This window comes from Taurulus bubalis, assembly GCF_910589615.1.
Source record: "Taurulus bubalis genome assembly, chromosome: 21".
Lineage (NCBI taxonomy): Eukaryota > Metazoa > Chordata > Actinopteri > Perciformes > Cottidae > Taurulus > Taurulus bubalis.
This window is the reverse complement of record NC_136609.1, coordinates 7,615,718-7,629,305: the sequence shown is the minus strand read 5'-3', so window position 1 is coordinate 7,629,305 and position 13,588 is coordinate 7,615,718. Positions and strand designations below refer to the sequence as shown.

The window sequence follows — 13,588 nt, the reverse complement described above, 5'->3', positions numbered from 1 at the left end:
GGGCGGAACCAACATCCGGGCACGAGCGATCATGTTGTCTGCAAGTCCCATTAAACTACGTCAATTACCCAGAATCATACCGAAAGCCAGTCATGTAACTTTCAAAATAAAAGCATAAACTACAAACCTCACTCTGTACGTATTGCTTGTTATAATTTGCTTGATTATAGACAGTAAAGACAGATCGTATGAATTCAAATGTCTTATTCACTAAAGCTCTGCTGCCTAGAAAACACTAGATATATGTGACCACATATAACTCAGACGTTATTTTGAAAGTTCTGACTGGAAGTTTCCATTTTATTATAACTGCCTTGATAGGTAGGCGCTTACCAGGTTATCCCAAGGAATACCGTGCATAATTATCGACACTGAGTATGCCTATTTTTGATTTTCAGACCTCATATATCTGCTGCATGGCAGGATGCTTGCTTTTCTAACCAGAACCCGTCAGACACAATGAAAAAAGTTGGACTTATTGGAGTGCTACTGTTACCCCAGGTGAGCAAATATATGCATGTTTATTTTAATCTACGTATCTTTAGATCAAGTAAATTATTGTTTATTTAACAGGCAAAATCGTCATCAGGGTGTCAGCCTCATGTTAACCTTGTGAAAGAGGAGGAAAAGTGCATGGCAGATCTGCTGCTTTATAATTCACACAAAGCAACAGGTGAGTTAATAGTGTATTGATACGGTACAAGTTGTGTATTTTATTCACCAATTGTGTTAAAACAAATATATATATATATATATATATATATATATATATATATATATATATATATATATATATATATATATATATATATATATATATATATATATGGACTGGAATCCGGATTGCTGCTTTCGATTATAAAAAATGTTTATCTCTGATTAATAAAATCGTTGAACCTCACAGAAATGTGATGCAATGTTTTAGTGACACCTAGTGGTCACATAACACAATGCACCCTGAAATACGAAATTTACAGGAGGCAGACTGCATTTTAAACTAAAGGATCAGGATTAATCCAGATCTGATCTTGTGGCATGAACATATTTCTTTATTATTATTTGTATAGAATCCCAGCAAATGAAAAAAAAGGTGTATGTATGATTTATGTCCCACGCATGAAGAAAACAATATCAGTGTACACTGTAAGGGAATGTGGGATGACCTGAACTGCTGGCCACCTGCTTCTCTTGGGGAAACCGTCTCTCAGCCGTGTCCGGAGTTCTTCAACTCGGATGGTGAGCTTCCACACATACACACACCAACGTACAAACAGACAGCCATTATCTAGTCCACATTGAACTAGTCAATCATTTGCCAGGAAGCTGATTTGTTTTCTTATGGGTCTCTATCCAAACATTCAGCCATAAAACTGTGTTTATGTCGCGAGATGAGAATGATGGATTTGTGTGATGAGTTATCTGAAGAAGCAGATGTTTATTGAAGCACCTGAAGAGGGAAAGTAATGGTTGTGCAGCTTTTTACTGTGCAATTAGTCCACATTTACATCTACATGCCACACACAAAAAAAATAATATATATATATATATATATATATATACACACACATACATACACACACGCAAGATTGTTTTGCTATTTTGCAGATAAAGTGCACCGCAACTGCACTGCCAGCGGGTGGACGGACCCGCTCGTCCCACACGAGGACTCATGCGGATACACTTTCAATGAGACACTCCACTTTCTTGGAGAGGTTGGTGGTATCTAATATGCACACAGTACCTGTAGTAGATCCAAAATAAACCTATGAAGCACCCAATGTTTTTGCATCATCAAAAATACTATACTCGCACACTTTGTATCGTTTGAGGTGATGGAGAAGCTGGAATAATGTTTAAATGACTATAACTATGATTTATATGCACACTTGTGTCTGTGAGCCAATGGGAAGCGAGTATCTTAGAAGCATCACTTACTTTTCTGCCACAAATGTATAAAAGCAAACTTCTTCTTTTTTTAAAAAGTTAATTCAATTTGTTTCGGTCAAAATGAGAAGGTTTAAAGTGTGTCAAAAAATCTGCTCTAACTGGAAGGGTGTTTAAGCATTATAGGGCAGTTATGTGTGTCTTTTGTAGTAAAACATTAGCAAGTGTATTTCTGTCACACTTTTACAATAAACAAGAAATATATATATATTTTTTTTTTAAAACATACTTAATTCTAGACTTGCCCCCTATAATTACCCAAAACACAAATAAATTGAGACCGGTCCTTCTGTCTGAGAAGCGGGTGATAAAGTGATGCTCTCCTCCCCTTTTTCAGTCCTCAGACACCCACATGTATTTCTCCTACGTGAAGACCATGTACACGGCCGGATACACGCTCTCGCTCATCTCCCTCTCCATCGCCGTCACCATATTCTGCCTGTTTAGGTGAGAATCTTTCCCTTCGCCGTCGTAGGTGAATTGCATTGAAGGGCCCTTCCCTGGAAACTGAGGGTGTTATTATCCCTCCAGAAAGCTGCACTGCACCAGGAACCACATCCACATCCAGCTGTTTATGTCCTTCATCCTGAGAGCCATCTTCATCTTCGTCAGAGACTCTCTGCTGTTCACCGATGAGGCGCTCTACCACTGTGACTACTACCCGGTATGGATGGATGGACACCCTCCGTCTTGTCATCCCCTTTAATCCATGATTAACACACCTTCTCTCCTCAGGTGGCATGTAAGGTGGCGCTGACGTTGTCCAACTACTCCATCCTGGCAAACTACAGCTGGCTGCTGGCGGAGGGACACTTCCTGTTTACCCTGGTGAGCCGCTCCTTCTTCTCCCTGAGGAAACACCTCGCGTGGTACATCGTCCTAAGCTGGGGTAGGGACACATGGTCACAGAAAGCAAGTGCGCCTCCCTCTCCCTTTACAAACACCCACTCTGTCTTTTTAGGTTTACCCAAGATTTATTTCCATCCCACAGGCTTACCGTTGATCGTTATTGTGTCCTGGGGATGTGCCAAGTATTTCTATGAAGACGAGGGGTAAGAGGGTCAAACGTGTGTTTCACTCGTTGATTTGCAGTTATCTATGTTATTTATTAAGCATATGATGTTATTAGGATTTCTTATTTTTATTGCCGTAGCTGCTGGGAAACCAGGCGGCATGAATGGATTTGGTGGATACTTCGAGTGCCGGTCCTTCTGACGATATCGGTAAAAAACCTTTTTCTTTTAAACATTATCTAAAGATGTTTTGACGTACTGAGAGATACACCTTCTCGCCAAGAGTTACACGAGATAATTGATACCACACACATGCTAAATTTGAATTAACAGCCAGCAGCTGGTTAGCCTAGCTTAGCATACAGACTGGAAACATGGGGGAAGAGCTAGCTTGGTTCTGTCCACAAAAATTAAAACCAAATCAGCTTTCTAATAAGTCTGTACAGTGCTTTGTTCCAGTCTTTATGCTAAGCTAACTGGCTGCAGATGCTAGCTCCATATTCAGCATACATGAGTGGTATCAGTCTGCTCATCTAACTCTTGGCAAGAAAGCCAATATCCCAAAATGTCAAACTATTTGCATGACAAAACGGCATAACAACAGTGTTTTAATCATTTCAGATAAATCTCATCTTTTTCTTTGGCCTTTTGAGGATACTGGTGAACAAACTCCGCATGCCAGATGCACAGAGGAATGAATTCTACCAGTATAAGTGAGTAGAGATCACTACTACCTCTACTACTACTACGTTTTGTTGATTTGAAGCAGTAGGTAGTGGTTTACAGATGAAAAGGTAGTGTCTTTGAGGGACAGGGATGGGAATGTATTTTACATAAAAGGATGAGCGAGAGACCGTTCCCTTTTGCTAATCCCAGTAAAAGTACACACAGATGCAAATACAAAGACACCGTACAATAGGTATAAGGCCCTTTGTTTTTTTCTTTCACCAGGAGGCTGATCAAATCCACGTTTTTTCTGGTGACTCTGTTTGGTCTGCATTACATCCTGTTTGTTTTCTTGCCCGTTGAAGTCAGCAGCTCAGTGTTTAAGATATGGACGTTTGCCGAGCTCGCTCTGTCATCCACACAGGTAAACGCGCCGCATGTCTGAGAAAGATAGAGCGACCGATCAATGACAAACAACATCACAATCACTGACCTCTGTCTCTCTCTTTCCATCACCGAAGGGTTTCGTGGTCGCCGTGCTCTACTGCTTCATGAACGGAGAGGTAAGAACCGGTCGGAGCAAAAGTTCGTAAAGGCTCCCGAGTTTAAAAGCGTGAAGCAGATGTGGCGTTGAATGTGATGCAAACATTTCCAGGTGCAGCATGAGATCCAGAGGAGGTGGCGGCGGTGGCGGCTGACTCGGCACCTCCCCAGCCGGCGCCGGCAGCAGCACGGCTCCATCAGCCACAGTGGGTCTCCCCACACACAGGTGTCCCTGCTGCCCTGCTCTCCAGGCAGCCCGACAGCCAGCGGACTGCCCGTGGATACGGTGGAGATGTGAATCGAGTTAGGACGGGCTCATGTCCTCGCTCTCCTCGTCGATACTTTAATGGATCCCGGCTTAGTGCCGACGGTCATATAGTGCACACCTGCAGCTCGAGTGTTTAATACTGTCGAATGCGTATTCTTCTAATCTCTGGAGTGTTATTTGGTGATGTAAGGATGTGAAATACACTGCTGAGGCCCAGTTAGTTGGCTGGAGGCCTTACACTTCTCTTTTGTAGTGATTAACCTAAATACTGTTGCAAGATTACAGTGGAAATTATTCGATGATTTAAAGTCCAGGAGTAACAGATAGAAAATTGGAAAAACAACTTAAAGGGGTACTGCATTCATTTAGTATCACGCCATTAAGTTCTGGGGTCTTGGATGACACAGATTATAAAAAAAAAGTATCCAAATTGATTAAGCAGAGAGCGATATATCCCACCCTTTTGTCCCTGGTACAGTTAAAGCTCCAAAAACCCACTTGAACCTACATTTCCCATAATGCAACTCAACAGCGTCTTTTCATGGATGTCTGTCGAACTCAATGCCCCCTATTTGTAATGCAGGCTTCCTGTTAAAATAAAATAATATATATATATATATATATATATATATATATATATATATATATATATATATATATATATATATTATATCGCTCTCTCAAGCCCAGTCTGAAAACCCTGATGACATCACTATGACATCACCAGAGTTGCTTTCCAGACTACTGAGCAAAGTATATGCAGCGCATTAATAATTGTTTTGGGGGCTGTAGTTTATAATGCTGTCGAATTGTATTGCGTTATATACACACAGTGTTTCTATTATTTATATTTGTAACATGTAGGATATTTGGCCTTTCAAAGTTGTTTCTTCGAGGACATCAGGCACAAGTTCAGTCTGATTATTGATAGCCAGTCCTGTAAACAGATGCTCTTTATTTAAACTGATTTCATGGGTGAACGTACATTGTGTTCGCACTTAAAAACATTAGTTAGACATTTTAGGAAACGCATCTTTTCACGTTCTTGCTGAGAGTTAGACGAAAAGATTGATACCACTCTTTAATGTCTGAAAGCTAAATATGAAGCTAGAGCCAGCAGACGAGTAGCTTAGCTTAGCATAAAGGCTAGCCGGTTGTTGTTTTTTCTCAGCAAGAAAGCAAATCAGTGTTACTTCCCAAAGTGTTGCTCTTCCTTGACACGCCTTTATAAATTAGAGCACCAGTAAGTACTCTCTGTGCCCTCAAGCATCTGGACCCATCATGACTTACACAGTAATAAAGAACCAGAGAGTACAGCAGCGTGTCCAGTCTGTTCGGAATGGTGTAAATATTAAGGTTCTACTGACAACAAGAGGAGAGATAAGACATTGAAAAGGCTACATAATTTCAGGGAACCCATATCTTTCTTTCAGATCCTCCACCAGGTCAATATAGGCGATCATTGCTTCTTCTTTGGACAGACCTGTCGGTTAAAAAGCAAACCAGTTGTTTTTTTTGCAAGAAAATAAATCTGTTTATCCATGTAAAAAGGCAGAATATTTATTATTATCAGTTTCATGTTTTGCTTCCACTCTTTTTTTTTTTTTCTTAAAGTTCTACATAAAGTTCTGACCTTTCTTTTTCGACCATGCATCCCATTTTCCTCGTCCAGCGAGGTCAAAAAACGCCGGACGGTCTGTGGACGTAAAAGCAAATAAACCATCAATAACTGAAACAAAATGTATTTTAATTATCATAGGTAAAAGTACAGACTATTATCGTCACATTTTAGCATCAGAAAACGTAAATGAGGGGTATTTTACAGTCTGATTCCACGACTTACTATTTTTTAATTTGACTAGTTTTAAACAAATTAATAATTAAATAAAGAAGTGCATTTCTTCACCAATTATAGGCTTTGGAATAGTATTTAAATGTTAATATTGAGAGATAAATGTTAAACAAAAAAGGGGAAAATGTTCTTAATAGATCAAATACAAATAATTAAAACATTCACAGATGGGGGTTTGGACTCCTGACATCAGTATTTCTAAAATCCTCGCTATTATATATTATATCATTGAGATGTATAACTGCAGCATTTTACTGTTGTAGTTGGATCTCTAATTTCAATCTGTCAAGTAACTAAAGCTGCCAAACAAAAGGTAGTGGAGTAAATAGTTCAAGTTTTGTCACTGAAGAGGAATGCAATAGAAGTTGCACAAAGTGGAAATACTCCGTTCACGTGCACTAAAAGGCATGAGCAGAGTGAACACACACACCACATTGTATATGGACTTCAGCAACTTTAATGTAGCCGTTTGCTCATTTAATGTTATAATGGAATAAACTAAGTTGCCAGTTGCTTTAAAACCCTCATTTTGAATATTCATGTTAATGTTCCTTCCTTTTTTTTGTGCAGTTAAAGTGTTTTTTTTTTTCCATTTCAATACAAATTCTTCTTTTTTCTTTCAAATAAATAGTTTTATGGAAAAAGGTATCAGGTCTGGGATCGTGTTGACAGAAAGACACAGAAACTCGTTAGACCTCATTCTTCCTCACCCCACCCTGCCTGGGAGTCCTCCTGTGCATAGAAACTGGATCACTTTCCATGTGGATTCTACAGCGGCAGAAACCTCAACGAAGAGAGACTCACCGATGTTAACGTCACCGACCGTGGCCTGCTTATAGAGGCCATATACGTCTCCCAGGACTCCGTACCCGGGCCTCTGCTTCAGCACCTTCACGTCCTCTACTGCCCTTTCAAAGGATTCCTGGGGGGCAGATGCAAAACAATCTAAAAACTGGTAAAAAATGTTGGTATTCTGAAAGCAGACTTACTTTTGACTTTTGTTCTAGTTCCATGTGGCTTATGGCCTCACATTACATCTACACAAGACTTAACACATGTAGCTAAGTGGAGAGACTCCGGCTCTGTAACAAGCTACCTGTGGATCAGCAAAACAAACTAAAAGACAACTTAATGGTACCGTAAATCATCAATGAAACATGGTAGGAAAGGCTCAGAACTAGAAGACACAGTACTTACATTCATGACTGCTAGGAGAAACTGGCACGCCCTGCTGCTGCTGGTGCTCGTCCAACTCGTCCTGGGTGCCGTTCTTTGTCATAATAAAGTGGGAGGCGGTTTAAAGCCACGACGTCATCAGATAGCATGCAGCCACCTGCTTTTCAGTTCTCTAATTAAATAATGAGGGAGCGGTATGTGATGACTTAAGATGCAATGCAGAACAAAATGTGAAGAAAAAAACAAAACTAAATGCTTGATAGAAGCCATGAATTGTATTCCACAATAACCAGATTTAAATGACATACCTCAGATGGAACCAAGATGCAGCCATGGACATAGAACACTGAGTTTCTAGTTACACTTGCAGCACTGCAATTCAATTATAATATATATATATATATATATATATATATATATATATATATATATATATAATTTAAAAGTTTAGTTTAAAAAGATCTGATTCTCCGCCACAAGATGGCAGCATCCACACGTTTAAGGATCTGATGTTGCACACTTTGGCTTGGCCTGAGATGAGAATTAGCTTTTATCACTAATCTTTAAATAATTAAGATTTATTCAGCCTGGGACACAATTGAGAACTTCTCACAAATAAATATATTTCACATTATTTTAAAGACATGAATAAAATACTAAGATGGAACAATGATATAGAAAAAAGGATTTATTATATATGTTCGAGAAATTTCCATTTGAATTCTTCACATTCATGCGTTCGAGGTTAAAAGTACACTAGTGTGGCATTTTGATTCAGAGAACATCTACTTATCACGTAACAGCATGATCTTTGGCAAGAACACAAAACAGAGAATACAAACTCATGACACAAAAAGGGCTGAAATCACACAACATCCTTTTTGATATTTTTGTAAGTCAAATGTGTTCTGATCAGCAGGTCAGTTCAGTACAACACCTAAGTGGTAACCATATTTTAAATAAAAAAGGAACTAACAAGTGTAACAACTTGTCTAAACTAGACGATGCAAAGCAACACTTAGCGAGACGTCGGCTCTCCGGCCTGTACACAAACCATTGGGGGGGAGGGACTAGTTGGGACTTTCGGGTAACACAGATTCATCTTGTTCTTCAAAAGTTAACAAACTGGAACCAAAACACAACAGTGTTCTCCTCCGTCCCGCAGCCCGATAATTCCCATAAAGTCCAACAGTTTGATGTATCGCAAAAAAAAAGAAAAAAAAATTATGTAAAAACAAAAAGTCTGCAGCAGTCTTGAAGTGCAAAAAATAAATAAAACAATTTACTGACAGGAATCCACAAGGCCATGTCTGCTTCTGATGATCAGAGTGAAAAGAAAGAAGAAAAATATCACATTTCAGAGACTCAAATATGAACTTAGGCAAAATTCTGATGTGCTGTTTCGGTTGTAAAGTCTTCAGGTTCTTCTGAAGTTGCATAAATGAAACCAGAAGCTAACATTGTTCTGACCAGTTCACGTAACAATAAGTTAAGCATAACTAACTAAGTACTCGTTAGTGAGGATGCATAGTGCAATACGGGTGACGGCCACAGCTCTACTGGTCAACCACCTCGAAGGAACTACCAGCTAATCTTTTAAGACGCTCACACGTCTCCGAACTCTCTCAAAAAGCCTTCGAGAGGAGCCTTCAATACATTCCAACTGTGTGTACATTATTCATCTCCTGTGAGACACACAGAGACACACACACACACTAGTCTGGACCCTCACACATAGCTGGTGTCTTCCAGCCCGTTGCGGCAGCCGTCTTCCGGCAGGGCGAAGCGGATGTTTCGGCTCTTCTCCCAGCCGCGGCGGATCTGCCCGAGCCGCCGGGCCAGGCAGGGCGCGAGCAGGGCCAGGCGACCCAGCAGGGCCACGATGGGAAGAACCAGGGCCAGCGCGAAGGTGGGAGGCATGTAGAAGTGGTACCGGGCCAGATCGAAGGCGCGGTCCCAGCCGAAGAGGAGGGTGTGGACGGTGGCCGTGAACAAGGCGCAGTAACCTACTGTGGACTGCAGGAGGAGAAACAGGGGCGTCAGCGTAATAATCGTCCTGTCCTCTAATTATATGACACACATGGTTTAAAAATAATAATTGAGGTGACTCCTCTTCAGCTCACAGTCCAGCCAGTTCACTACATTAGCTCACTGTGTTACAGAACCCGAGGAAACACACTGACCTACCACTCATGACCCGCATGAACCACACCAGCGTGCATGTGTGTGTGTGTGCGTGCTATATAATGTACCTACAGGGCACGCCAATTAAAAAAAATCCCAAGGTTGAGGCCAAGGGGTTAAAATGGCCTCATTTCCCCTGGTTCACACAATAACTGGGCAGAGCAGATCATAATTGTTTTCCGCTTGACAGGAGTGATGACATTTTTTTTTTTTTGTGGTGCTTTCAAATACGTGACGGGGAATAGCAGCAATTTAGAAAGAAAGAAGCAGCTAAAATAGCCGTCGTAGATTGAGGGCAAAAGAAGGAAAAAAAACGCATTGCTAGTGATATTTCTTGAGAACTGCAAGAGGAGGAGTGTTTTTGTTTTTTTTATCCTCAGAGCATCACAATAACGTTTCAAACAAGTGGAGCCTCTTCAGAGAGCACATACAAAACCATGATGGTAGTTATGCTTCCCCTGCTCCGACATGACAAAACATCTGCCATGAAAAAGGTGACATCCATGTCAGCTGAAAATAGGACTACATCCTCCTGCTGGAGTAAGGTTGTCTTAACCGACAGTGCCCAGCTATTTCAGGAAACTATTTCTCCTTTTAAAAACCACGTGCACACGCACACGCACAGGTCTTTTTGTGACAGTAGGTTACTGAGATTAGGGCATTACTTAAAACTAATCAAAAGGGACATTTTTGACATTTCTGTTAACTAAAACTTGTCACCGGGTGTCAATATGTGGTATTTTATGCAATGATCACTGTTAGTACACAATTACTCTTTACAAAAAATACTACGCTAATCATTTTGACCTCAAAATCTCTCACATCGCTCCAAATGAAATTGCCGCAAGAACATTCGGTCACGTTTTAAATTACATCATACACTGTTGCATTTTAGTTCTTGTCTTTTTACATACAATCCAAGAGCTGTAAACATGAAGTAATGTGGACTGACAGGTAGCTCACTCAATGGACAGTGAGGAACTGCTGAAACACACAGACGCACACAGTTTTTTTGGGATTTACAGCAGTTTCAATTAGCTTAACAGTTTTTTTTTATTCAAAACGCACAGGTCAAGTGGACAATGTTCTGCCTTGAGGGGATGAGGCAGATTCTTAGTGTGTAGTTGGTAAATCATGTATGAGACTGACACTCACACACACACACACACACACAACAGATAACACACACGCTGTCCTGCAGCTGCGGGCGGCGAGTCTCGCTGCAGAGAGGTTTGCTTTTTTAACGCGCCGGCTGTCGGCACGCAGCTAATCTGACGGCCGGCGGATTAGCCGAACTGAAAGATGAAAAGGCGACCACCGACGGGCCGCGAGCGCTGGAGAAATGGAGGCCGCGACGAGGGAGGGGGGTTAAGGCGGCGGAGAAGGAGGAAGCGCGTGACTCACGACTCTCCTGATGGCTTTGTCACAGTCCGAGTTTAACCGCAAATCTGGGACAGCTGTGGGAGTGCAGACAGTGTTTGCATGTGGGAGACGTGGTGTGTGTGATGCCCGAGCCTGTATGTTGTATGTGTCAAGTGTCAGGCTGTCAGTCTTTGGCCATCAGTCTGTATTAATGCTATCTGACTTTGACCCCGCTGCGACCAAGAAGAATAGAAACCCAGCCTTGTAGCGGTATGTATTTATAGGAAACGGGGCACTATGAGAGGAGGGGGGTATTTGATTCTACACTTCTTTATGTAACTAGAACAATGTGTGTGTTTGTGGGTACCTGGATGAAGCTGAACTCCCTCCAGTTGACGGTGTTGGCCACCGAGGGCAGCGAGGTGACAGCCAGCAGGGAGAGCAGTCCGAGGGCCATGATGCCCGCCGAGAGGTAAAGCTCCATCCTCCACACCTCCACGTCCACCCACACGGCCTCCTCCGTCACCTGGACGTCACACAGCAAAACAAATCAATCCTCACCGTGTCCAGTGGTGGGGGTATTTAGCGTGCACTCTGTTTGCGTCTAACCCCTCACCCGCTTTGATTCGATGAGCAGTTTGAAGCGGGCGGACTTCCTCAGGGGGAGACACAGGCTGTAGACGGTGTGCAGCGCCGCGCAAAAGAAGCTGCACAGGCCCAGCTGCTTCCTGCTCGTCAGCCAGCGGTCCAGCCAACAGGGGAAGCGGTTGTACTTGGTGCCCCACCACAGCTGGAGGAGAGCGCCGCACAAGCCGGGCAGGTAGACCAGCGACAGCGTCACCAGGGCCACGATGGGGAGGGTGGTGTTGACGGTCTCGATGGGCATTTTGTAGAAGACGTTCTTCCCCAACACGACGAAGGGCTGCAGGACGTCGCGGAGGAAGTTGTACACGTAGAAGAAGGCGAACAGGGACAGCGTGCAGAGGACGGGGCCGCGCCAGGAGGGGAAGAGACGGAGGGGGATGTTTTCGATCTCCAGGGAGGAGGAGAGGAGGCCCATGTCGACGGGGATGAAGCCCATGCTGCGACAGAGCTGCATCACCGAGCTCTTGGCCCCGCTGTTGTTGCTGCACAGCAAAATCTGGAGAGAGACGGTGATGTTGGGTTCAGAAATTCCCTAAATCTGGACATCCTCTTTTTTTTTTTTTATCTGCACCACAGCGCATGTATCCTACCTGCCTGCTTCCATCCCGAGGTCCCACCTGGAGCGTCCAGGCCGATATGGTGTTGAACCCTTTGACCACAGAACTCTCCGGGAACAGCTCCGCCAGCTGCTCGGCATTCGAAGGCCCGCTTCGGTTGATGCTCAAGCCGTTGCTGACATCCACCAGCGTCTTCCCGGCGAGCGCGGGCTTCAGCTCCACCAGCGTGGAGTGGTGCTCGGGGAACACCGCGACAAAGACCAGGTCGGCCTGGTTGGCGGCCTCCACCTGGGAGGTCACCTGGAAGACAGAGGCAGACGTGGTTGGACTCAAAGTACATAATCACGGGAACATCGTAGTGTCATGTGGTCAACTAAATAACTAGCAAAAGAAGACATCATTGGTTAAATTATGTCCAATCTAACATTCATCCTCATTGGAACACTTAGTAGACCGAGTACAGTGGAGTATAGTACAGTGCATCTGTTTCCTTCTGCTTCAGGCTTAACGCTAAGCGTCTCTTGGCTCTAGATTCATAATAGCACACAAACATGAGAGCTGTCCCAACTGACAGTGTGATGATACAAAGAGGAAACTTAAACAAAAAAAAAGCCAGATTAGCTGCTCTATTGTCTACTACAATAGATATGCATCTATTCAGGATAATAACAGTTATCATGCCTCATGGGTAAATACAGTGTAAGTATATCATTATCCCTACAGGGAGAGAGAGCAAAACACCAATTATGTGGCGAGTGTGAATGAGAGTGTCAGTGTTGTCACCTCGGCCTCCTCGGGGAACAGAGCCGCAGAGCGCTTGGGGTTTCGACTGCCCACCACCACTTGGTAGCCGGAGGCCACCAGCCTTCTAGCCAGCGAGCGGGAGAAGTCGCCCGTGCCCAGAATGCCAACAACCGGGCCGTCGGGTTCGGACGCGGAGGCCTCGAGGCGCCGGGAGCATCCTCCTTCACCCCGGCCTCGGATTAAAGGTCGCGCCATCTCATCAGACATAATACACTGGGACAGGAGGACATAAACATTGTGGTTGGTTTATATGACCTCATTATACCTCAACTGGTTCCTAAAATGCAGTCATGAAACAGAAAGGAGAGCATTTTTAATTAGACTTTAAGATATTAACTTTTGTATTTACTTACAGACTCTGTTAAGTTTAAACCTTTTAAATAAATAATTAAAACATGCAGTTTCATCTGCTCTGGGATTCCCATTATCTTTCTCTCTCAGCTGACATGTCCTAGACTAGACATTGTTTACACAGCCATAAGAAAGTAAGTCATCCAGCTGGCACAGAAAACTGGATGCCACAACATTACCATGAGAACCACTCCACGTGCGACACTTGGCCCACATTAGCGCT

General features: G+C 43.0%; 3 protein-coding genes across 3 annotated transcripts; 1 reads left to right on the top strand and 2 right to left on the bottom strand.

Annotated features, from left to right (window-relative positions):
- Window positions 1-459: 459 nt before the first annotated feature.
- sctr (secretin receptor) lies at window positions 460-4,464 on the top strand (the record flags this gene model as incomplete). The annotated part of the gene is made up of 13 exons (XM_079236524.1): window positions 460-501; window positions 574-673; window positions 1,123-1,236; window positions 1,606-1,712; window positions 2,282-2,391; window positions 2,476-2,608; window positions 2,680-2,833; window positions 2,936-2,996; window positions 3,098-3,167; window positions 3,579-3,670; window positions 3,909-4,047; window positions 4,145-4,186; window positions 4,279-4,464. The coding sequence occupies 13 exons, from the start codon at window positions 460-462 to the stop codon at window positions 4,462-4,464; spliced, it is 1,350 nt and encodes a 449-aa protein (XP_079092650.1).
- Window positions 4,465-5,362: 898 nt separating this feature from the next.
- LOC306752840 (acyl-CoA-binding protein-like) lies at window positions 5,363-7,537 on the bottom strand. The gene is made up of 4 exons (XM_079236656.1): window positions 7,484-7,537; window positions 7,091-7,208; window positions 6,068-6,130; window positions 5,363-5,917 (listed from the first exon to the last, which is right to left on the bottom strand). Exons 1-4 carry the CDS (start codon window positions 7,487-7,489, stop codon window positions 5,832-5,834), a joined length of 273 nt encoding a protein of 90 aa, XP_079092782.1. The 5' UTR covers window positions 7,490-7,537; the 3' UTR covers window positions 5,363-5,831.
- Window positions 7,538-9,190: 1,653 nt separating this feature from the next.
- Window positions 9,191-13,221, bottom strand: steap3 (STEAP family member 3, metalloreductase; the record flags this gene model as incomplete). Its single annotated transcript, XM_079236585.1, has 5 exons — window positions 9,191-9,478; window positions 11,376-11,534; window positions 11,625-12,149; window positions 12,244-12,510; window positions 12,994-13,221. 5 exons carry the CDS (start codon window positions 13,219-13,221, stop codon window positions 9,191-9,193), a joined length of 1,467 nt encoding a protein of 488 aa, XP_079092711.1.
- Between the last annotated feature and the right edge of the window lie 367 nt (window positions 13,222-13,588).

Excerpts from the sequence above, each read along its gene's own strand:
- LOC306752840 (XM_079236656.1), bottom strand. Across the intron at positions 6,131-7,090 it reads GGTCGGTGACGTTAACATCG|ACCGTCCGGCGTTTTTTGAC; the intron begins GTGAGTCTCTCT and ends TTACGTCCACAG. Across the intron at positions 5,918-6,067 it reads TGCATGGTCGAAAAAGAAAG|GTCTGTCCAAAGAAGAAGCA; the intron begins GTCAGAACTTTA and ends TTTAACCGACAG.